Source organism: Callospermophilus lateralis, chromosome 1, assembly GCF_048772815.1.
Source record: "Callospermophilus lateralis isolate mCalLat2 chromosome 1, mCalLat2.hap1, whole genome shotgun sequence".
NCBI lineage: Eukaryota > Metazoa > Chordata > Mammalia > Rodentia > Sciuridae > Callospermophilus > Callospermophilus lateralis.
In genome coordinates this window covers 220,868,226-220,892,724 of record NC_135305.1, presented here as the reverse complement: position 1 = coordinate 220,892,724, position 24,499 = coordinate 220,868,226, and the positions used below count along the sequence as shown (strand labels likewise).

General features: G+C 55.2%; 2 protein-coding genes across 4 annotated transcripts in view; both read right to left on the bottom strand.

Moving 5' to 3' along the window:
• Window positions 1-9,719: 9,719 nt before the first annotated feature.
• Window positions 9,720-13,189, bottom strand: Tnfsf14 (TNF superfamily member 14). 3 transcript variants are annotated; one of them, XM_076871880.2, is made up of 4 exons: window positions 12,951-13,189; window positions 11,637-11,653; window positions 11,341-11,382; window positions 9,720-10,204 (listed from the first exon to the last, which is right to left on the bottom strand). In XM_076871880.2, the coding sequence occupies exons 1-4, from the start codon at window positions 13,187-13,189 to the stop codon at window positions 9,777-9,779; spliced, it is 726 nt and encodes a 241-aa protein (XP_076727995.1). In that variant the 3' UTR covers window positions 9,720-9,776. The 3 variants fall into 3 exon arrangements, with proteins under 3 accessions (XP_076727995.1, XP_076727996.1, XP_076727994.1); XM_076871881.2 differs by having other exon boundaries at window positions 11,637-11,673; window positions 13,070-13,189; XM_076871879.2 differs by lacking the exon at window positions 11,637-11,653 and having other exon boundaries at window positions 12,928-13,189.
• Window positions 13,190-17,305: 4,116 nt separating this feature from the next.
• Window positions 17,306-24,499, bottom strand: part of LOC143395398 (complement C3-like) — a 29,161-nt gene continuing 21,967 nt past the window's right edge. Inside the window, exons 30-41 of the mRNA XM_077109608.1 lie at window positions 23,627-23,785; window positions 23,431-23,490; window positions 23,127-23,217; window positions 22,921-22,972; window positions 20,891-20,978; window positions 20,710-20,799; window positions 19,764-19,869; window positions 19,211-19,300; window positions 18,966-19,046; window positions 17,990-18,073; window positions 17,766-17,901; window positions 17,306-17,488 (exon numbers count right to left, since the gene is read on the bottom strand). Coding sequence (XP_076965723.1) covers window positions 17,347-17,488; window positions 17,766-17,901; window positions 17,990-18,073; window positions 18,966-19,046; window positions 19,211-19,300; window positions 19,764-19,869; window positions 20,710-20,799; window positions 20,891-20,978; window positions 22,921-22,972; window positions 23,127-23,217; window positions 23,431-23,490; window positions 23,627-23,785 — 1,179 coding nt within the window. The 3' untranslated portion in view covers window positions 17,306-17,346. The remainder of the gene's footprint in view (window positions 17,489-17,765; window positions 17,902-17,989; window positions 18,074-18,965; window positions 19,047-19,210; window positions 19,301-19,763; window positions 19,870-20,709; window positions 20,800-20,890; window positions 20,979-22,920; window positions 22,973-23,126; window positions 23,218-23,430; window positions 23,491-23,626; window positions 23,786-24,499) is intronic.

Genomic DNA, 24,499 nt, shown 5'->3' with positions numbered 1-24,499 from the left:
GCAAGGTGTTGGAACTTCCACCAGCTGTTCTGGGCAGAACTGTGTCCCCTTTCTACAAAATGAATATGCTTAAGTCTTGGGCCCCGAGTATCTCAGCATGTGACTGCATTTTAAAATAGGCTCTTCCAAGAGGTGATGAAAACGAGGTCATTGAAATGGCTCCTAATCTAACAGGACTAGTGTCCCTGGAAGAGGAGGAGATAGGGCACAGACCCACACACAGCAATGCTCATGGGAAGACGAGGAGTCGTCGAGCATCCTCAGGCCCAAGACGGCCAAGGTCTCAGACCCTCAGGGGTGAAAATCTGAGAGGCCCCACCAGCTAGGCCACCGAGACCAGGAGAAGGGCCAGGCAGAGATGAAGGGACCAGAGAGTGGCTGGCAGGGAGGGACGCCATGACCCGCTGAGGCTGTCCTGAGCTGAACTATGTCCCCTGGGGTCAGCTCTGGTAGTGGAAACCGCAGCTCCTCCCACCAACCTCAGCTTTCAGGTTGGGACAGAGACCAGGAAGCATCTGGAAGCAGCTGAGCTTCTTCACAAAGCCAGCGGACGTGAGTGGCCTAAGGGGTGGACCATGGTGGGCACGGTGTGCGTTCACTATGGTTATTGTGACGAATTGTCAAGCACTGAGGCTCCACACCAAGGTCAGCGCCTGGGGTAAAATCGGGGTGTGGGCTAGGCTGGCTCCTTGGCACGTTCTAGAGGAGCCTCTGCCGCCTGGCCTCCTCCTGTCCAGTTCCTCGCCCACAGGCATCTCCCAAGGCCCAGCCCCTGTGTCTGTCTCGTTGTCATACCTCCGGCTCTGCCTCTCTCTCTCCTTTACAAGGGTTCCACCTCCCAAGCAAAGAGCCAGACTCTCCAGGGTGGGTGCCAGGGTCGGGCTGGACGCGCGGTAGTTCACTAGGGCTGCCTTGGCAAAGTGCCACAGCTGGGGTGGCTTGGAGAACAGAAGTTTATTTCCTCCCAATTCTCAAGGACAGAAGACGGAGACCCAGGTGTCGCCAGGGTTGGTCCCTTTCCAGGCCTCTCCTGGGCCTGAGGATGGTTGACCACTCCTCGTCTTCCCATGAGCATTGCTGTGTGTGGGTCTGTGCCCTATCTCCTCCTCTTCCAGGGACACCAGTCCTGTTAGATTAGGAGCCATTTCAATGACCTCATTTTCATCACCTCTTGGAAGAGCCTATTTTAAAATGCAGTCACATGCTGAGATACTCGGGGGCCCAAGACTTAAGCATATTCATTTTGTAGAAAGGGGACACAGTTCTGCCCAGAACAGCTGGTGGAAGTTCCAACACCTTGCTTTGCGGGTAGAGCCCTGGAAAGATGGAAAGTCCCCAGAGGAGTTCTAGGGGACCTCAAAGATAAAAGTGGCTTGGACCTCTCCCTTCATTACAGAGATCAGAGAGGCTGCAGGCCCTCCAAAAGGAAATGACTCAATGGTATCTCTGGGCAGCTGAAGCCACAGACCTCAAAGAGCTTCCTGAGCCCCAAATCAGCCTTGCGAGCCAGGCTCACGGGTAGCAGAGAATGCAGGACTGTTGAGGGGTGTCACAGCCAGCCGCAGGGTGTGGGGGTGGGCCACAGAGAGCAGGAGCAGGTGGAGGGCGGGCAGGGGTGGACCTGCAGCTTGAGAAGAGGTGGCTTCCTCCCTGGCCCTTCATGCCTCAGAACTTCCTAAGCTCCCTGGGACATCGACAGCCTTAGGGCCCCATAGCAAGATCCCAGTACCCCGGGCAAAGGGATCTTACAATATAAACAAAGGCTTTATCAATGTAAAAAGAAAGCCAAAAGTTTTTGCGCTCCTCTCAGATGGAGGTTCTCAGATACACTTGTGTCTCTGAGTTCCCCCAGAAGCAGACCCTGAGAGGTTCTGGGACCAGATGGGAAGTGAGAATGGTAATAAGTAATTGTAAGTCTGGCAGCTTGAAACATCTATTATTAGCGGAGTTTCCCCAGGTCAGGAGTCCAAGTAGTTCATCTGCATCCTCTGCCCAAGACCTCCCAGGACTACCATCCAGGGTCAGCTGAGCTATGTCCCCTTGTGTAGCTGGGGATCCTCATCCAAACCCCTGGCCATTGGCAGAATCCAGCCCATGGCAGCTGCCGGACTGAGCTGCTTGCTTTTCCCTGTTGAATGGACCCGTCCAGAGGCAGTTAACCATGTGTCAGTGTGCTTCTTCAAGGTCACCAGGAGAGTCTCTCAATCCAGGCTCCTGAAACAGACGCTGGCATAATGGGACCTCATCAGGGGAGTAGCTCCTCGTCACCTTCACCAGCTTCTTGGTTATGAGAAAGTCAAGTTCTGTCCGCACTCGAGGGGATGACATTGTGCAAAGCTTTGGATGCCACGAGTGGGGAATGATTGGGTCTTTCCACCAGTGGTGACCCCAGAACATGCAGAAGGTGTGTCAGGAAGGAGCCAGTACAGGTGATGCTCAGGGAAGCCGGGGCTCAATCCCTCTGGGAACTTCTGGGAGACCCTGTAGACCCTGTGTTGGAGTTGAAGCTATTTACCCTCCAAATCCCATCCATCATTGGTTAAGAGCTGCTACTGTGGCTTTAACGGAGAAGCCTCCTTATTGCCCATAACTGACACCATAATCCATCACCCTGGCATTTGAAATCTCCTCTTGCACCATCTCATTTCCTTTTGTGATCCCTACCTCATAACTGTCCACTGCAGTAGGAAACCCCCGGCCTTCCACCTGTGCATTAGAATCTCGCTGTTCCTTGTCCAGGCTTCCCTAGCCGCCTCAATGCAGGAGCCTGCTGCCCCTCCTCTGATCTAATGATGCTATCTTGCGTGTGTCTATTGCCAGATCATGCCATGAACCACCAGTGCTCTTGTTCTTGTTAGAAATAGAACCCTGAGCATCTCTGAATCTAATCAGATTAGAAAGTCAACTCTAAAAACCCTAGAGCCACTGTAGAAAGCTCACACTTCAAGTTCTGGTCCTCCAGAACCACTCTTGGAACCAAAATTTGTGTCGAAGCAGACCATTAGAGAATGTGTGTGTGTGTGTGTGTGTGTGTGTGTGTGTGTGTGTGTGTGTGTATATATATATATATATATATATATATATATATAGAGAGAGAGAGAGAGAGAGAGAGAGAGAGAGATTAAGAAGTCCAGCCCCAAGACAGTCCAGGGCATAGCTGTAGATGGAGCCCAAAGAAGACTGACATCCCAGCTCAGAGACAGTTACTCAAAGAGAGAGAATGCTTACCATTTTATTCCATTCAGACCTTCTGTGGATTGGATGAATCCCACCTACCCTGGGGAGGGTCAGCTACTTTATTCAGTCCATCTATTCAAATGTTCAGGTCATCCGGAGATACCTTCCAGGACCCAGAAATAACGTCTGAGCAGGTACCTGGGCGCCTCATGCTCCGGTCAGGTTGACGCACATTAATCATCGTGCCAGTCATAAAGAGGTATGTTTGGGACAGCGGTGGAAACTGAACCCTGGCGGTTTCTCAGCAGAGGGTTGGAGCCTGGATTTGTAGTTTGGAAAGATGCTCCAGTTGCTCAAGGAGGGAGAGGAGCAAGGAGGAGTGGGGGCTGGGGGAGGGGCTCCACAGCCGCCTGTTGGCAGGGAGTGACAGTAAGACGTTGCCACTGGATCCACCTAATCAGCCACTTCAGGGGAGCAAGAATCTAGGTATATGTGTGTGACACTTTCAAACTTTCTGGAAGTCTAATGAATGCATTGAGATGGGCTTGTTGCTGCTAGCATTATTAGAAAGAAAAGGGAAAACTCGGAGTGGATTTGAATTCCAGTTCAAACACCACGTAAATGTCCTGACATCTTTTGTGTGCCCTGAAGGCGACCCTGGACTCCTGCAGCTTCAGGACTGAGGCTGGTGAAAGTCAAACGCAGACTCTCATCCTGTGATTACCTATGTTACAATGCAAGTAGGACTCCTGGTGACGCAGGTGTCTACTGCCAAACGGAGGGAGCTGGCTGGGAAAGAACGGGATCATCAAGTTGGATTTGGGACAGGGAGAGGCCCTGAGGAAACTGGGAGCAATTGAGCCCCTAACTTCTGATGGGTCTTCTTTTCCAGTGGAAAAGGCCTCTATACCCTCCCACTCGTGGTTCTATTTCTCTGGAGGACCCTGACTAGTATTTTCATACGTTATAAAATATTTTTAAATTTTCTTCAACTATGCAGAAATGTACAATCCACTCTTGGCTGGTGAGCTGACAAGAGCAGGGACTGGATAGGATTTTCCCCACTGACGGTGGTTTATGGACCCCTGCTATAAACTAGTAGTTGCATCATGAGATTTGATCTGAGTTAGGCTGCTCTGGGAGGAGAGAGAGAAACCAATGCTCCTAGAAGCTGGGCTGTGGGTATCTGGTATGATCAGGGAACTTTGGCTCTTTTGTTGAGTGTGATCATGACTACATGGTTTTATACATGTGTATCTGTCAGCTTCCATTACGTAGCAAAATACCTGGGAGGATCAACTTAAAAAGAGGAAAGGTTTGTTTGGGCTCATGGCTTCAGGGGCTTCGGTCCATGGTCACTTGGCCCCATTGCTCTGGGCCTGTGGTGAGGCAGAAGGTCATGGCCGGAAGAGTGAGGTGGAGAAGCGGCTGACCTCTTAGCATCCAGGAAATAAAGAGAGAGTGGAAGGAACCCTTCGAGGGCACCCTCCAATTACCTAGAACCTCACCTCTTGGAGTTCCCACCACCTTTCAATAGCACCTTGGGCTGAGGGCCAAGCCTCCGATACACGGGCCTAGTTTGAGATCCTATCTGTCCATCTATCTATGATCCATCTGTCTGTCTGTCTGTCTATCTCTGACCTCTCCATCCATGATTTATCTATCCATCCACATGAAGAGAGGGAGAGAGCGATCCTGTCTTTTAGAGATGCTTTCAAAATGTTGGGTGGGATGTGAAATGGGGGGGGTGTCTGACATGAGCTCAACATATAAAAAGGGGTGGTGGGCAAACCAAAGATACCCAGGGGGCCGCCTGCCCCAGCCCCGCCTGCCCCAGACACGCTCAGGACGGTCACAATGGCCCACAGGTGGCTTTAGACTCTTTCCCCCTCCTTGTTTGTGGATGTTCGTAAGTTTCCATAATAAGATTTTTTTAAAAAAAGTCTTTAGGCATCAACAACTTAAAATTCTTCCCATGTTTTCCTACTTAACTTGGAATAAAACCCTAGTGGCCTAGACAAGGTCCTCCCTGACCCCCACCCCAGCCCCTCTGACCCTGACTCCCTCCTCTCCACCCTGCCTTCACCGTATCTAGCTCAGACCCTGCAGCTTCCTTGTCCTTGGATGTCTCTAGGCTCCTTTCAAGGCCCCCTCCTCCCCCTCTTCTTGCGCCTTTCCCTCCCCCTCCTCCCCAACTTCTCTGCTCCCCCTCCCCCTCTTCCCTTCCCCCTCTCCCCTCCCTCCTGCCTGCTCTACTTCTGTTCTCACATGACCTTCTCCCCCCTGATCCTCCTGCCTCCCTCCTGTAAAGACCCTGTCATGACATTGGGCCCCCAGCTAAGCCCGTCAGCATGTCCATCTGGACGCTCCTCAGGGCCTTTACACAGGCTGCCCCTTCTGCAGGAAACCCCCTCGCTTCCCCCAGCCATCTCACCATCTCCAAGACCCACCGCACAGCCCCACACCCTGTCACAATCTTTGTCATCTTATCACTCAAGGGTTCTGAACTCGATGCCCACGGGGGTCAACACAGATAACCGTGGGAGGCAGCGGAGGTCCTCTTCCTGTTTCTAACATGGACACCGGCGGCCCGAGTATTCAATGAACAGAAACATCTTCACTTGTCCCAGAGGACAGTGGTGGAAGCAGAGTGATGTTTGGCCCTCTCCCACCTTAGGAAGTGTGGGTCCCCGCCCCAGGACCTGTGGGTCCAGTGTCATGACGCTTCTCCATCAAAGGTAGAAAAACGAGATGCTTTTACAACAAGGTTGGGTCCCGATAGACCCAGCGTCAGTCGAAAATAAACAAATCAGCCGACCTCACACCAAAGATACCCAGGGAGCCGCCTGCCTCAGCCCCGCCTGCCCCAGACACGCTCAGGACGGTCACACGGGCCCACAAGTGGCAAAATCATCTCCCACAAAGTTGATTTTCTAGTAAACTTCTGAATAACTCATGCAATTTATTGAGTGCATGTATCAAAAAGGAAAAAAAAAAAAAAAAAGAGCCCTTGTGCTTGACCTCTCTGTGCCTGGATTTCCCTAGCCATGGAATAAGGATCACAGCAGCCTCCCCGTCCCAACAGGGTGTGGGGGTCCAGTGGGTTCATGTGAACGTGCACAGGACCTGGCTGGGAGTGAGCACTCCAGAAACTCTATCGCGTGATCACTGTTCCTCTAGATGAGCAGCAGGAGCGTGGTCAGTCCCCGCGTGGGAGACATCTGCAGGGGCGTGGTCTGCGCTGAGCTGGTGAGCCCATCCCTACCCAAAGGGAACAGCCACCACCCAACCCGGGCTGTGGTCACAGTCTCCACCTTCCCAAGAAAACCCAGAGGTCTGCATTCGCCCATGTATAAAATGTCCTAATGCTTAAACATCGGCCACAAATTCCCCCTGGAAAAAAATGCACTTGGTGATCGTGGGCTCGGGATGCGAGGACTCCGATGTCATGACTGAAAGAATCAGCAATGTACACGTGCACACATTCACAACCTTGTGAGCCATTCACCCTGTGGCTGGGAGGGGAAGGGGTCTGGTCCACTGTCTCCCCCGAGGACGTGCCCCAATCACCTAAGAACCTCCCTCAAAAAGGTTCCACCATCTCCCAATCGTGCCACAGCCTGGGGACCAAGACTGTACACACAGAACTTTGGGGACTCGTGTCCAAAACATAGCAGCAATCATGTTTACAGAAAGAACAGCTGCCAAGGACTGAAGAGCTCATGGCTGGCCAGGTTCTGCAAAATGCCCAAGTCACAAAAATCAGGAAAAGGTAGAGGCCGCGGTTCAACCTGCTGTATAGGTGAGGACAGTGGCACTCAGAGAAGCCAAGGATGGGTCCCAAGGTGGCCCCGCGGGGATTGCGCTCAGGCCGTCTGCCCCAACGTTGTCAGAACCGTCAGAACCGTGCTGCTGCTCTGCGGTGGTACTTCTCAAGTCTGAACTCAGTGGCGTTCATCAGGAGCCTGGTGTCATAAGATGAAATCAATAATTTGCTTTCTTGTCATTATTTTTATGTCTCCCGTCTCTGGGTCTGAGCAAGAGAAGAGAAGGGGGAGGATTTCCTGCCGGGGGTGGGGGAAGGGTGAGGAGGGTGGACCGAGGTCCCGGGCTGGAAGATGCCATGGCAGAGCCAAGCAGTGGGAGAGGAAATGCAACTGATAAAGTTCTCGGAACTGAAAAGTAGGTCAGTGGCCTGGGCCGGGGGCTTCCTGCCCCTGCTCCTCATCAGAAACCAAGTGGGGTCCAGCCTCCAGGCTCTGCCCCGGCCGGGGCTCCCTGTCCCCCCTCCCCCTCCGCCTCCCCGAGTCCCCTCCCTCCTTGTCCCTCTCTCTCCTCCTCCCCTCCTACCTCTCCTCCTCACCCACCTCTTTTCCTCTCCTTCCTCCCCCTCAAGGCTGCAAGCCCTCCCAGAATGACTTGTGGAGACCAAACCTAGCAAGAGGTTCCATCCCCAGGAGGAAGTTGGTGACTGCTGGTGGCTTTTATAAATTCACTGTCCCCCACACCTTGGTCTCATCAAAGCCGCGGAAACAGAAAGACCATGATGAGAGGAAAGGAAACTCCGGCGGGGGCTAGGGCTGGGCCCTTGGGGCCCCCCACCGCCTGCCAGCCCACCAGGGCAAGGAGGTGGAGAGCTTCCCTGGCCCACCTCGTGCTGTGGGAGAGGGAGGTGGCCCTGCCTCTCTTGGGTCAGAGAGCTCCTGCCCAGGGCTTGGGTATTTCCATAAAGTCACAGTGCACACGAGGCACCCGGCCCGTGGAGAGTGCCCCCAGACGCCATCCTTCCATAGCACGTCTGACTCTCCAACGGCACTTGCACACTTATTGCTGATGGCACACCACTGGTGTCATAATATGAAATTAATAATTTGATTCCATCTTTGCAGTGAGCCTAGGAAGTGAGTATTTTCCCTTCCTTCCCCCATATTACAGATGAGGAAACTGAGGCACTGGAAAGTGGTGGGCCGCACTGAAGGTCACACAGCCACGCAGTGGCACAGTGGACTTGAAGTCATCAGATGGCCATGCCCAGTGCCTTCTTGCCTGTACCATGTGACAATGACATGAACCATATCGACAATAACAATAATAAGCATTGATCCACCTTCGGGAGTGGAGCCTGCCTCCTCAGATCCAGGAGCCAAGACTTCCCTCCTGCCTCAGGAGTGCTCCTTGGTGGAGGACGTGGATCTGAACCCAGGCCCTCACTGCCCCCACCCATCTCCTGCGCCCCTCTCACTCCCAGCCTCCAGCTGGCTTTGCCGGGGTCACTCTGCCTGGACGTGGTTAGTGAGGTCACTCTGCCTGGACAGTGTCACCTCCACTTCCTCAGGAGCTGGGTCACCCTTCGTTCAGGTTCCTCACATACACAGTTACCTCCCTGGGTCATAGCATCCATCCTCCTGCCTCTGGGCATCACCACCTGCTGCCACTGCTGCCCTGTGCCCAGGACCTCCCCTTCCCCATGGGGCCCTCTGGGCCTGTCACCTGCCCGCCCTTCCATCACCAGTCTTCCCCTAAGAACTAGACGGAACCAGGTGCAGTGTCTGCCATTTATTTCGAGGACCATGGTCAAGGGGCCAAAGACCCGCTGCGAGGTCTCCTGCTACGCCCAGGAGGTGAACCTTGGCTGGGCAGGAACCTCAGGCTGTGTGTGTGATGTGGGGTCTGTCACTGTGAGGAACCAGGTCTCACCCCAATGTGGCGGGTGGATGTCGCATGCAATGAACACTCACATGTGACCCTGACACCGGTGTGGGCGGCTGGGCGTGGCGCATGCTTGCATCACACGTGTGTGTCACGCAGCAACACCACGGTGGCGACTGGTCTTGGTGGGATGGTGCAGTTGTGCGTGGGTCCGGCGCTTGTGTGAGTCTGTAGTTGGGAGTGGCACCACGGAGGTGGGGAGCAGGACTCCGCATTAGGCCCGAGCAGTGGCTGCCTTTCTTTTAATGGTCATCCTTTCTTTTAATCAGCAAGCGTCCCTGAGTGCTGGCTGCTGCTTGGTCCCCATGACAGTGTCCTCAGGAGACGTGTTTCCTTGGCGGGGGACCAGCCAGCCGCTGGTGCTACCTGGTAGCTGGAAACACTCTGTGGTGGGGCCGGAAACCATGGTAACTGGCAACGCTGGAAATCCGTGGGTGAGCCCAGAGTGTGTGACCTGACTGTGACTGTGACTCCGGGCGGCGCAGGGCTGAGTTCTCCACGTGGAGAGTCCTATGATCAATCCTCTGCCCACGCTCGGACCGCAGGGAGGTCCCCTTAAAGTACGAGTCCCCAGCCAATCCCGGGAGCCCCGAGCCCCACCTTCTCCCTGATCCAAAGTATAAATACCCGCATCCCCTCTTCCTGAATATCAGGCAAATCCGTGCAGCCCGCAAGGGGCCTGGGGACCCTGCGTCCACAGTCTGTCCGTCTGCTGTCCCAGGCAGCTCCGCAGTCTGCGTGGGTCTTCCCGGGGCCTGTGGGTCTTCCACCTCCCAGTAGTGTCCGCTGAACCCCCACCTCTGGGGGTCCTCCGGGGTCTCTGCCTGCCGGGTTTCTTGTCCCCTGTGGCTCGCGTGGACGTCTTTGCGGGTTAGGTCCACGCCACTCTTTCACACCATGAAGGCTCCGAAATAGGACCGGGTGCCATCACGGAGCCGGATCAGGCGCTCATCGGGCACTCGGACCACCACCTCCTCCCCGGCGTCCAGGTGCACCACGCCACCCAGGAAGCTGCTGTCCCACCAGAGGCGGAAGCTGTTTGCCCGCCCACAGGGTGACCGCCTGCTGACCAGCAGCTCCAGCTCCTTGGGGTAGCGAGGGGTGCGTTTGTAGAGTCCATGGGTGATGGGAAGACCACCAGTGGGCCCCTGGGGACAGCCGATGCCACCCAGCTGCACTTTGGAGTAGACATAGTAGTAGCCAGCCTCGGTGGTCACCAGGGCCCCGTTGCTGTAGTTGAGGCCCCTCAGGAAGGCCAGGCCCAGCTGCGTCTCCCACAGCAGTGGGCCCCCACTGCCTGTCAAGCTGGCATTGGCCCCTGTGGAGAGGAGAGAAGGGGAGAGCTGGTCAGCACCTGTCCCACTCCTGCTGGGTGACCCTAGGCTGGTGGCCACCCCTCTCTGAGACTTTGCCTGGCTGCTAGGCTCTTTGTATGGACTGATTCACTTTATTCCCTCTTTGCAGATGAGGGAAATGGAGGCTCAGGGAAGCAGAGGAAATTGCTCATTATGCCCTTCAGCTCATTGGCTTTTGCAGGTGGAGAAACGGAGGCCAGGGGCAAAGTAAGGGGAATACCAAGAGGAAACTACAGCACAGAGCCAAGATGACCTGGTGCAATGCCAGCACCTGTGGTGGCAGAGCCAGAGACCAAGGCAGGACATGCCTGGGCCCAGCAGCCTCAACTTCCTGAGCCTCAGTTCCCCCTCTGTAAAATGGAGCTATTAATGGCATTTGCTTAGCACTTTACAGAATTCCCAAGCATATATATGGCAGGGCGTGACCCAGAGGTAGCCCTCTAGAGGGTTTATTAAATCAGCAAAATTAGAAATGCACTCGGCCCGGGTATCCGTGGTCTCACTTTCCATGGTTTCAATTACTCTCAGTCAACTGCAGTCCCCAAATAGTAAATGGAAAATTCCAGAAACAACTTAGGTTTTTAAGTGGTTTTCATTATAACACAGTGTTGTACCTGCTCTATTTTGTTATTCGTTATTGTTAACCTCTCACTGTGCCTAATGTATAAATCCCATTCTGTCATAGGTGTGCATCCACAGGAAAAAATGTGGTATGTGGTCTGGCGTTGCGGCTCAGTGGTAGCGCGCTCGCCCGGCAAGCGCAGGGGCCCCGGGTTTGATCCTCGGCAGCACATACAATCAAATAAAGATATTGTGTCCAACTAAACTAAAAAATAAATATTTGAAAAAACATTTTTAAAATGTGGTATGTGTGGGGTGTGATGCTCTCTTGGTTTCAGGCGTCCCGTGGGGGTCTTGGGACACAGACCCATGGACAACTCAGGACATTACATATCCCTGGAGCCCGGGGGGCGGGGGAGGACAGCAACTCTAGAATAAATATTGAATGAAAGAATAAACGAGTGCTTGGACATGCAGGGCATTGGTCTCCCAGAACCCCTGGACCCCCGCTGCATACCAGCACCCAGGTCCCCCTTACCTGTGAGGTGTGCTGCTGGGTTGGCCTGGGGGGATCTCTGCTCTGGAGAGAGAGGGACAGAGGTTAGAGGCAAAGACAGTGAGAGGTAAGGGTCAGCCTCCTAGGGGTCATCACAACCATCTCCCCGTGTCAACCCCAGCCCTTCCGGAGTGACCCAAACTTCTGCTTCTCAGGCCAGGGGGAGGGGCACCTGTGTGGCTCAGACCAGTTGTGCAAATCACATTGGGCAATGGGCTGGGGGCGGGGGCAGCATGGAACCATTCCCCCTCCTTCCTGGGAACCAGGACCTGACTCACCTTGCCTCAGCTTCTCCCTGGAGCCTGCGTCTGGGTCCTAAAATGCAGAAGGAACCCACAGTGAGTACCTGCCACACCCCAGTATCCCTCAGACATATGGCAATGACACAGCCAGACTCTGACTATGGACACCACCCTTGGACGCGTACTTAGGGCCACGTGGGTGCACGGGGGCATGCACACACACACACACATGCACACACACACCCCTCCCAGCAGCCTCTGAACCACTTGCTCTCCCTCTCTAAAAGGAGTTATGAGGAGTGTCCCCTTCGGATTTAATAAACTAAGTTGTGTAAAGCACATTACAGGTCTGGCACACAGTACCCCCCGTGGAGGGGTCTACTAGGTGAGCAATGCAGGTGAGCAAGAATGTCAATATATTCTTATCTGAAATGCTTGGGGCCAGAAATGTTCCAGATTTGTTGTGGGGGTTGGGAATATTTGCATAGATTTTTATCAGTTGAGCATCCCTCATCCAGAAATTCCAATTGGTCCAAAACCTGAAACTTTTAAGCATCACATTATACTCGAAGCTTTCTGGATTTTGGAGCATTCAGGATTTCAGATTTTTGGATTAAAAATACATGGACATCCAGATGGCTAGACACAAGGACACCAGCCAGGATGCCTGACAGGGCACAGACCTCAACTTTTAAGGACAGGGAGAGGACACATGTGGACTGAGACACTTGGGCGCATGGGTGATGGGCCCAAATGAGTCACAGGCGCAGAGACAGTGGCAAAGTACACATCCGCACACGGGGTGTAGCAGGTGAGTGTGTGCACGTGTGGGTAGCTGTGCCCAGGACAGCAGCACTGTCCCCATGACGTGTGCCCATGGACATGCGGCCACCAGAGTTGAGGACCAGGAGACAGGACATGGGGACACAGAGGAACAAGACCACCTGGGACACTGTGGCACGAGCATGTGCCTGGGTGGCACACAACATGAGGACGGCTGACTGGAATCCAACTGAGATCCAGGCCCCCAGCCCCAGGCGGTCCAAGAGGACGGGTGGGAGTCTCAATGCAGGGCCGAGGGTCCAGCTAATGATAAAGCAATGCCCAAGAGTCCCTTCTGATCGGCTATGTACTTGCTTGGGCCAGCCACTGCCGTGCACCCCACGTACCCCAAATCATGCCTCATCCCCTAGGAATCGGCCACTCTTACCCCCATTACAGAAGGGGAATCTGAGGCTCAGAAGGGCGCGTTGACTCCCCTGGGCTGGCAGCAACTCAGGGTCACACACTCTCTGTCCCTCACACATGCACAGACACACAGACACACCATGGCACAGGAGATGGCTCTGCCAGCTCCCGGCCCCACTCACCGGCAGGCGGGTGACCACTTCCCCCAGGCGCCAGTGAAGCTGCAGCAGGAACCAGCCCTGGACGGCCAGCGCCGCACCCAACAGCAGCAGCAGGAGAGCCAGGCTGAGCCGCGCAGGGCTGCAGCACTGTCTCCTGTGGCTCGGCCCCAGCCTCCTGAATGGGATGTCTGTTTGTCCATCCACCACAAATACAGAGGGCCGCACGACTGTCTCCTCCATGTCCAATCAGACGAGGCCCAGGATGCCTGGGTAGGGCCCGCGCTGAGCGGCTTCGGCTCAGAGGAAACCACAATTGCCCAACAGCCTGGGCTCTGCAGGCTGCAGAAGGCGCCCCTGGGCTCCGGGGCTGCCTTTAATGCCAGGGTCAGCCCCTCCCCTTCCCACGCACCCTCCTCTTCTTCCTGTCCCCCAGGCCCTGCCCCCTGTCACTCTCACTGAGGTCTCTCACACTTTCCAAAGACATCTGAAAATGTGACTCAGGTGCAGGTCAGGTGGGGAGGCCCCAGCTCCGCCTTCTCAGTGGCTTTGTTTCCTTGGTGGCCAAAGGTTTCCTGTGGAGCCCCTGTGTGGGCCACGCACTGCCCTGGGTTCAGGAGACAGCAGTGAATGAGAGGGACAAGGTCCCTGCTCCTGTGGACCTCCGACTGCCCCGGGTGAGAGAGACAGCCGGACAAATCAAACACTGTGGAGGTGCAGAGGCGTAAAGAGCGCGCGTGCTGTGTGCCTGTGTGTGCACTCATGTGGATCCAGATGTATGTGCATGTGTGAGTGTGTGCGTGCATGTGTGTGCATATGTGTGGGCATATGAGCATGTGCTCACGTGAGGCGTTGTGCACACACACGTGTTCTTACATGTGCTTTCAGGTCACGTATATGTGTGTGCAGGTGCACTTCTGTGTGTGCATGGGTGTCATGATGTGGTGTGTGCTTGTGCATACATGTATGCACTCATGCATTCATAGGTCTACGTTTTTGCCTACAGGTACAGCGTGTGTGTGTGTGTGTGTGTGTGTGTGTGTGTGAGGGTGGATTTTGAAGGTGGAGTCCACAGTTGGGGTGTCCACCCAGTTCACCAAATCCAAGGCCTGGGAGCCCTGGTGGTCTTTTCCGCCTGTCTTGACCCCACCCTTCAGCAACCCTGTCACTTCAACCTTTAAACCTGATCACAAGTCCTGCCACCTGTTTTCATTCCTGCTGCCACCCCCTAGCTAAGTGCTACAGACCATCTGTGTCCCTCCAAGTCACAGGGGCGGTCTTAGGTGGTGTGGGTTCAGGTGTGTGCGATAATCACTTTGGGAGGTGAGTAGGTCATGAAGGATGGGATTGGTGCCCCTGGAAGAAGAGACGGGTGATTTGCCCTCCTCCATGTGAGGGTGCCACCTGTTCACCAGAAGCCATGCCAGCTGCCCCTGTCATAGAGGCCTTCCAGTCTCTCTCCGAGACTGGAAGTCTCCAGTCTCTCTTCTGTCAGCTGGGGCTTCGGCATCTTGAGGCCCCAGCTGACGGAAGCCCAGGGCGCCTGGCCTCTTCCTGGGACTATTGCAGGAGCTTCCCGGCTGGATGTCCTGTAACACGTCTTTGCCCCTCAAAATTCACCTTCCACCCTCCAGGGAGGGTGAGCTCGCTTGTGTATTGATTGTCTTATTGGGCAAAGTTACATGACATAAAGCCATTAAAAATGAACAACTCGGTCACATCTTGTCCATGATGTTCTGCTGCAGAGCAGTTTCCTCTGCCCCCAAAGGATGCCCCAGAGTCCTTAAGCAGCCGGCCCTACCTGCCTGCCCTTCCCCAAGCCTGGGCTCTGTCGCGTCTCACGACTGGACCAGTCAGGGTCACTCCAAGTAAATTTGGGGAGTAAATAAAGACACAGACACACAAAGCACCTTTTCTTTGGGTTCAGTGGTCCTTAGCTACAGCTCCCACAAGGGGGGCAAGAAAGAGTGGGGAGCACATGAACCCTTTTACTGGGGAGAAGCCATTCAAATGAGGCCAGGGCTGGGATTACAAAGGAATTGGTGAGTAACTTACCCCCCATGGGTGACACCTACACCTGAAGCCATGCCTTGTTATCTGAACTTGGGTAATGTCCAAGTTATTATGGCCTGGCAATAATTGGCCAGTGCCCCAGGGCATCAGGACTTGAAGGTCTGCATCCAGGCGGCTCCTACACTGCTCTATTCCCTTTTACAACATGAGGCTGGACCGTGTTGTGTATGCCCATTCTCTGGAGGATGGAAATGTTTCCCCTTGGGGACTGTGAATACTGCTGGTGGGAGTGTGCACCTCAGCTGCTCCGAGGGCCAGTTTTCAGTATATTTACCAGGAATGGAATTGTTGCTGGGAGATTTTATTCATTTATTTATTTTTTGGATTGAACCCAGGGCCTCATGCATGCCAGACAAGTTACCTACCACTGAGCCACACCCTCAGCCCTTTGCATTCTATTTTGAGACAGGTCTCACTAAGTTACCCAGGATGGCCTCAAACTTGAGGTCCTCCCCTGCCTAAAATGTTCCAGTGACTTCCCACTGAGCTGACAGGGTGGGCAAATTACAGCCCATGGGACAAAAACGGCTGGTCCTGTTCTGAGCAGCCCTAGACAGAGCTCCAGGTGGCTGCTATGATGGTGAGATTGGAGACCCTGCTGGGGTGGCAGCCTCTGCCTCTGTCCACCCCAGCCCACCCTCCAAAACATGTTCATCACCACCTCCAAGTTGGAGCCTCCCTTCAGCCACTGCTGGGCACTGATGGGTGTGACCTCCCTTGGGAGGCAGCAGCTCACATGCTGCCTGGCCTGTGGATGGCCACTGCAGAGGACAGCCAGGCCCTGCCCAACACTTTGCTGGGACTTGGTTGTTGCTGGAGCAGAGAAGGAAGCTGCATTGAGGGCCAACTCTCAGTCCCCAAACTGCCTGCATTTCTAGTGACCCTTGGATGGAGGCAGAGACAAAGAGAGGGAGAAAGAGAGGGAGGAAAAGAGAGAGGGACAGTGACAGAAAGAGAGAAAGAGGTAGAGGTAAGAGAAAGAGCAGAAACAGAGACAGACAGAGACAGGAGAGAGCTGGACAGGGAGAGGCCCATGTATTTAAGGACCGGGCTCCCAGGTTGGTGGGTGTGGGCAGGCTGGAAATCTGCAGGGGCAGCCAGCAGGTGGAGGCCTCTGGGGAGAGCCTATGGTGCGGCCTTGCATCCAGGAGCTGGGAACGGAGGCAGAGCTCTGCCTCCTGTGTCACAGCCTTGAGGCAGAAGCCATTCTCAGGACACCTCAGTGTAGGCTCCTCAGGTGACCAGTCATCTCCGACCCTGCCACCCAACATCATCCAGGGCCAATTCCTGACCTGCAAGTCCACTGAGATGCGAATCCCACCCCAAAGAACTCCCCAGCCTCAGTTTTGGTCCTGGTCACTGTGACCAAATGCTCCAACCTTTCTGGTTGCCCTCCTCCATTTCTGTCTGGCTGAGTCCCCTCTGTCCTCCAGTGTCCTTTCCTTTCCCCCTTTCAGAAGGTCAGGTTCACAAGATCCCTCCTGTGCTGGTCACAGAACTGTACACAGTGACCCCCCAACACCCCCGAGAGTTAAAGAAATAAATACAATGGCCCCAACTGAAGCCAGGATTTTGAGGTGAAGCCGGATACCCCTTCTGCTGGCAGACGGGTTTGAGCAAACTGCGCCTCGAGCTGCAGATGAAGGGCAGACACAGAGGAGACAGGTGAGCACGAGGACAAGGTGCAGGTGGGGATGAGGGACAGGCAGAGCAGGCTGTGGTGCTGGGAAGAACAGGTGAAGCTCAGGGGAAAGGGCTCCTAAAAGGTAAATGTGACTGAGAATGTGGGTGAGGACGTTGGAAAGAGCCCAGAGAAGAGATCCAGAGAGGCTGAGGGTGAGAACCCAGAGGGCCATGCAGAGCACAGACACCTGCAAAGGTGAGAAATACAGGTGGACAAGAGATGAGTGTTGTTAAGGTAAGATACAGGTGAGCTCAGGTGAAGGGCCAGGTGAGGACAAGCAAAATGCAGGTAGATATGGCTGAGGGTGCAGAGGAGAGCACAGGTGGGGGTTCAGCAGGGAGCACTGGTCAGGTAGAGTGAGGACACAGGTAAGGAAGCAGGTGAGAACTGGGTGCAGAGGCGGGGGCGGGGCTGCTGGCGGGGACGGGGTGAGCATTCAGGTGAGGGCGGAGTTGGAGGGCAGGTGAGTTAGGGCTTACTTCAGACGAGGTGCAGGGCAGGCTGCGGGGTGGCAGGAGACCCCTGGAGGGAAGGAGGTGGGGAACAGGGGAGACGGCAGGTGCCCCTTTCCTCTCACAAAAGACTCCAGATTTGGGGAGACGTGGAGTACAACCGAAGCTTTATTGGAGGGTTGCGGTGGTGGTCAGTTGGGGCAGCCAAAGACCACCATGCTCTCGGCGAAGGCGCCCAGGTCCTGGCACTGTTTCTGGTTCTCCTCGTCCTGGCATTCTTCTGCCTCTGGCCAAATCTCCACCCAGGTGTCCTTGCCAATGATGTAACGGATGCTGGGGGAGGGGCGGCAGGTGAGGTGGGGGCGGGCCCGGGGCGGGCCCGGGGCGGGGCGGGGCGGGGGCGGGCCCAGACGGGAACGGGGGCGGGCCAAGGGCGGGCCCGGGGCGGGGCGAGGGCGGGGACAGGGGCGGGGCGGGGCGGGGGCGGGCCAGGACAGGGACAGGGGCGGGGCGAGGGCGGGCCCGGGGCGGGGCGAGGGCGGGCCCGGGGCGGGGTGGGGCGGGGACAGGGGCGGGGCGGGGCGGGCTCGCGCAGGCGCAGGACACCCACTTGGGTTTTTCTCCCCAGAGGTCAGAGGAGAGACCCCACACGAGGTAGTGCTTGCCGTCCTGCAGCTTCAGCGCCTGTCTGCACTTGACGTGGCTGATGAACCTGCGCTCCTGCCCAGCCTGCACCTCATCGGAGCCTGGAGGGGAGCGAGCACGAAGCTGAGCCCTGGGAAGGGGAGGGAGGAAGGAGGGGTGCAGGCAGAGAGATGGGGCACTGTGTCTGACCTGACTTGATGGTCTGCTCCACGACCATGACGTACTCGTCGAAGTCCTCAGACAGCTCCGACCTGACCAGCCGGGTCTTGTACACTGTGGAGGAGGCAGGAAAGCCTGGGTCATGGGCACGTCGCCCGTGGGGTGGGGGACACCCTCACCTGCACGGGCCCCTGGGCGTGTGGGTCCCTCGCCACCCCACGCGGAGCCTGAGGGGTCTCAGCCAGGCAAGCTGCAGTGCACCCTCCTAGGAACACACACAACCACACGTGGTCACTTGGTCACCATCCCACAGTCATGCTCAGAGACATGTAGGCAATTCCAGCCGCCCACATGCAGAGTCACACCCAGAAGTATGGCTGCGCTGATGCACGGCTGTCCACAGCACTGTCCTGTCCAACCATGGCTATGTGCGACTCCCTCTCGTGGCCCCCACACAAGCATGCACGCAGCTGTACGTGCCCAAGACCCCAGCCACGCACAGAACTCCAGCTTCTCCAGTTTACTGTTGTTCACAACCAAAGCCTCATACAACACAAACCTCAAGTCACCCACAACTAGTCACATACACAATGACCAATGACTCCCTTCCAAGTCATCCATGGCCACTGTTGCAGGCAGCCACACAGAGTGCAGCCACCCGCAACTATAGGTACATGTGCCCCTAAAGCTGCTCCCATCCACAGCCCTCTCCAACCACAGCCTCACACACCACCTGATGCAGGGCAGCCCCACAGACACGCCCCGCAGACACGCCCCCCACAGCGGCATCCACTCAGACCCAGCTTCCTCCCAACTCCACCATGGTGACCATGGTTCCCCACAAGGCCATGGCCTTCGCAACATATTCGCACACACTAGTCACCACAGCCTACAGGTGCAGGGCCTGATATGCACACCGCCATCCTCGTGCACCCTCACGTGCACCCTTACATGTGTACACATACACACACACACACACACACACACACACCCCACCCCCACTCACCATAGTCCACCCCAGGCTCACAGGCCTTGTCCAGCCGGTCATTCAGCGTGACCTCCTCCTCCTGCTGAATGAAGCAGTTCTCTGCAGAGCGGGGGTGGAGACTCTGTGTGAGCCCCACTCCTCACCCAGGGCTCACTGTCCATGGGTGTGGCTGGCCCCAGGGCCTATCCTTTTGGTGACCCCAGGGCATGGCTCCCAGGGTCCCCCTGTAGGGTGGGCGTCTCAGGGTGGCTCAGGGCACCCACCCTCAGCACAGCGGCACAGGTCCTTGTGGCACAGCTTGCTCAGCATTCCGTCCTCCTTGTCTGGGTGGTAGAACTGGGTGCACGTCTCCTCTGTGGGCAGAGTGATGGGGAGGGCTCAGAGGCCTGGCCCTACACCCCAGAGACCAAGCCTGGCAGACTCAGATTCCCAGTGCCCAAGTGCCCGGGGCCTGCACATGCCAGGTCCCCAACCCTCTATTCCTGAGACTCTTCTGATCCTTGGGACCCTTGGGCCCTGGGAACTTCAAATCTCCAACCTGAAAATCCTTGGGATCCTCATTTTTCCAACCCTGAGATCCCTAAGTCTCAGATTCTTGGGACTCTCAGAATCTTGACTCCTGATTGTTGGGACCCTCCTCTCCCCAACAGCTCATGCATCTATGGGACCCTCAGACCTACATCTTTCTGTTGGAGGACTTTGAGCTCCTTAGAACCCCAGCTCACAGGTCCCCAGGACCCTAAGACCCCTGGAGCCCTCATCTGCAGACCCTCAGGTCCCTGGAACCTGAGAGCCCAAGCCCAGCTGGCTGCTCACCCAGGTTGTAATAGGAGTAGACCTTGACAGAGCCCGGCTGGATGAGCCCCACGTTGAAGTACTGGTGAATTTTGAAGGACAGACATTCTTCCTCGCTGTGTGAGATCTGAGGGGAAGGAGGTGAGGACGGTCAGTGTGAGGGGAAGGAGTTATGTGATTGGTCACTGATCCCCCAGGGATCAGGGCCTCCGATTCCCACCCAGTATCATGGGATCTTGTTCAATTTTAGGAAACACTTCCCCAAGAGCAAGAAAGGAACTGTGTGATGGTCAAGGTCATGAAGATCTCAGATTCTGCATGGGTTCATGCAGGGTGTCCTGGAGGGGGTGCAGGCAGAGATGAGGTGGAGTAATGGAGGCATCATAAGGAGTATGGGCAGTAGGGAGGAGGAGGAGGCTGAGCCGAGCAGCAGGCCCATTCTCTTTCCTCTCACTGCCCATCTGCAGTTAGGTCTGGACAGGAGTCAGAGCTCTGCTGATTGGTTGCTGACATGCCTGCTATGATTGGGAAGTGGCTTTCCCCCTCCCAAACTCATGTGGGGACACAGTTCCCCAGTGTAAGGGCATTGAGGTGAGAGGGCCTTTCAGGGAGATAATTAGGTCACAGGGCAGGACCTTTGGAAGGGATCATCTTGCAGGAGTGGGCCAGGTCTCCTGGGCTTGGATTGGTCACCAGGACAGTGGGGAGTGATCCAGGGAGTGTGGTTTTCTGGACTTGCTCTCTAGGCTCCATTCCCACCACGTAACTGTTCTCCTGTACATGCTCCCAGCAGGACAGCTGAGGGCCCTTATCAGATGCTCTCTCTCCTGCCTTCCAACAGCAATGGCTCTGTCTCCCCCAGCCTGGGGCCAGCCTGACCTGAGCACAAGGGTCAAGGCACAAGAAAAGGGCAGCCAGATAGGGGTCCAGGTGCCTGTGGAAGCCTCCCAGGGGAGCTAAGGCTGACCTTGTCCAGGTAGATGATGAGGGTGTTCCTGTTGGAGAAGGCTTTGCTCAGCTCGTACTTGGAGATGTATCTGTCCACTCCGGTGCTCAGCTGGGGAAGGGCGGGGCTTATGAAGAATCCCTCCTGGACCCCTGCTCTCCCTGCCGCCTCTTCCCCATCCCCAACCCCGAGCCCTTCATACCAGCTCAAGGTCATTTGTGTCAGGAACGAAGCCCGTCATCATGGCTATATCCAGGATGGACATTGTGGCATCCTCTTTTCCCAGGTACCTGGACAGGGCAGAGGGAAGGTTGTTGGAGCCCAGGGCTCTGCTCCTGGATGGAGGGGTCTGTCTGACCAGGGACAGAGGTCTCCGATTCCCACCCAGCATCATGGGAACTTGTTCAATTTTAGGAAACACCTCCCCAAGAGCAAAAATGAACTGTGATGGTCAAGGTCACGAAGATCTCGGGTTCTGCATGGGTTCAGATCTCAGTGCTGTGTAAATTTATTCAGCTATTTGACCCTTCTGTGCCTCAGTTCTTCTAAAAATGACAGGAATATGGGCAGCCCTTACTTTGCAGGACTCAGCTACCCTGGTTCAGTGAACGAGCATCCAATGACATGGTTCAAACCCAGCGCTCGGGATAGTAGTCATCCTTGCCTACAGTACAGACCTGTTGCTAGCTCATCAACCCACAGATTGCTCTGTAAAGCAACATGAGTTTGGAAATCATTGACCAATCACATGCCTCCTCTGAAAGCCTGCCCTGGAATGTCACGGAGCATGCATTCATTCAAGTAACACACAACAGCAGAGCATGAGCTGTGCCGCCTCTGTCCTCCTGATGGACCCACATGACATTTACCCAGGTGGGTCCTGAAAAGAGGGAACTGGACAACAAAATGACCTTGCAGCAGAGAAATGAAGAGATGATGCCGGAAGTGTGTCACCTAGCTGCAGAAGGTGCCAGGCTCTGAGGACACTGCCCCTGCCTCCACGTGAGTCAGCCTGAGTGAGGGGTAGTGACAAAAAGGAGGACAATGTCCCAGAGGAGGACAGGCATGGAGGATCCGCTCCTCGGGAAAGGGACTCCTGAGAAACCTCATGACTTGGAAAGCTCTAAGGATAAAATGGAGCGGATCTGAACTCAGACAGGAGCCCGGCAAGGCAGGATGGGAAAGGAGAGCTGACTGCAGAAGCCAGCCCAGAGAACAGTGTTCACAGAGGGAGAGCTGAGCAGGTGTGTGGGAAACGCAGGAGCCCAGCTTCCCCGGAGGCTGAGGCAGGAGGATCACAAGGCTGAGGCCAGCCTTGGCCACTTAGCCAGATTCTGTCTCAAAATAAATATTTTTTTTTAAAAAGGGCTGGGGGTGAAGCTCAGTAGTACATCATCTCGGGTCCAATCATGAGTACCCCAAAGCAAGCAAAAAATCATACGGGAAAACACCTTTATTTTCAATGTTCTAATGTTTTAAATTACAGAACAATAAAAACAAACAAACAAAAACCTTGCCTTACTATATTTTTCATTTCTTATACCATTTTTTAAAAAATATTTTTTTAGTTCTACATGGGCACAGTATCTTTATTTTTTTAATTTATTTTCATTGGTGCTGAGGATCGAACCCAGGGTCTGATACGTGAGAGGCGAGTGCTCTACCGCTGAGCCACAACCCCAGCCCCTCTACACCATTTTGTGGGAGTGCTGGGGATGAAATCTATGGCCTCCTGTGTGAGGGCAAGGGCTCTGCTGACAAGCGCCACCCAACCCTCCCTGTCATTTTTTTTTTTTTTTTTTTTGTCTTTGTGGTGCTTGGGATTGAGCCCAGGGAGAGCCTTGTGCAGCCAGGCAAGCACTCTACCCACTGGGCTCTTTCCCAGCCCCCTCCCTATCTCATTTTACCAGAGAGTACAACAATTTTTAGGGTTCTGATAGAAAATTTAAAAGTCATGGAACAATTGTGACAACCCGTTGCTGCGGCTGACCGTCTGACTCTCCCCATGGCAGACACTTAAGATGGTACCCGATGCTCGGGACACTCAGGACTCCTGGGTTCCATGGATCCTGTTGGCTGGGGCTGAGCCCAGTGGTGGAGCTGTGGCCTCCCATGTGTGAGGCCCTGGGGTCACCCCAGCCCACCAAAAATAGCAATAAAAAATAAGTAGAAGGAAATCTTGCTAAAGACAGAGGGTCGACCAAGAGGAAGCCCAAGGACCCAGCTTGTTACCTGGTACAGATGGCAAGGACCATGCTGCTCTTGGCATCCTGGGGCTTTTTGGCTAGAAACACAGAAGGGGGTGAGATGGGGAGGGCATTCCTGGGTCCTGATGCAGGAGCCAGGAAGAAGAGGGAGCTGCCCAGCCACGCCCTCTGCCCTCTCCTCTTTGAATAGAAACTGGGAAAGGGAACGCAAAGGGCCTTCATTCCCTGTACCTGTTTCAGGCGCTGGCTTTATGGTGACCCTGAGGTCAAAATTCTTGCATTTGACCTTGCCTTTGACTTTGGCATGGTACACTGTCACCACCTGTGAGATGGGAGGGAGGCAAAGTCTCAAGGGACTTGAGATGGCTGAGGATAGCAGGAGAGGGTCACTGTGGGGCAGAGGTCAAGGGCATGTGGATGGCCCAGGACAGGTGGAGGGCCATGGGGAGGTGGAAGGCCATGGGGCGGTGAAGGACCCTGGATGGGTGGAGGGCCTGGGTTGGTGGCTCAGCAGCTGTGGGGCCTGGGTCCTCACCGACAGTGTGCCTTGGCCTTTGCCCTTAGCTGTTAAACTGAAACCCTCGTTTTGCTTGGTCTGCGGGGGAGAGAGAAGAGAGGGTGTTAGGAGCAAGCCTTCTCTGGCTCTGAGGACTCCCATAGCCCTGTGCCTCCCTCCTGCTTCCCAGAAACCGTGGGGTGGGAGGCCCAGAGCAGAGAGGGCTTGGCTGTACCTCCTCTGATCGCAGGAGGCTACCGGATTCCCAGAGGAGGCGATGCTTGATCTGGGAGCTGCGGCTGGGCAGGTGGAGGGCCACCTCCATGTTCAAGTCCTTGTGGTCAGGTACATCTGTCTGATATTGCGCCAAGGCTTGGAACACCATGAAGGTGGCCTGGAACCCATGACAGAAGGAAGGTGAGCTGAGAGCACCCACTGGGGATAAAGAGGTTTGGGTCAGAGTTAGGGCATTAAAGCTAGGCCCAGAGAGCACCAGAGAGCAGGGGCGAGACTGCGGAGTGGTGGGCACCGAACACAGGGCTCACGGCCCGCTCACTGACACAGGCTCAGACCTAGAGCCCACCAGCATGTGACGTTAAGATTGGAAGCCAGACACGGAGGTATCCGCTGTTATCCCAGTGACCTGGGAGACTGAGGCAGGAGGATCACAAGTCAAAGCCGGCCTCAGCAACTTCGTGAGACTCTAAGCAACTAGTGAGACCCTGTCGCTACATAAAATGTAAGAAAGGGCTGGGGGTATTGCTCAGTGGTTAGGCACCCTGAGTTAAATCCCCGGGACCAAAAAATATAAAGACTGGAGCTCATCAGATATTGAGGACATGTTCCATTTTCCAGAACTCCCCAGGATGCAGAGGCTTACACCAGGACTTGAAGACCCTGCGGACGTGTCTAAGAGCCAACAGAAAGCCCAGCTGTGCTATGACTGGATGTGAGGGGTTGAAGGTTGGTCCCCAGGCAGCCTGGTGAGTCGTGGGCGTGTGAGGAGCACCTGAGGGCTCTGAGCTCATCAGCACATGGGCCCTTGGAGGGACTCACAGCTGGGCGGGCTGTTGAAAGCTCGTGGAAACTGCAGGGGGGCACCTAGTTG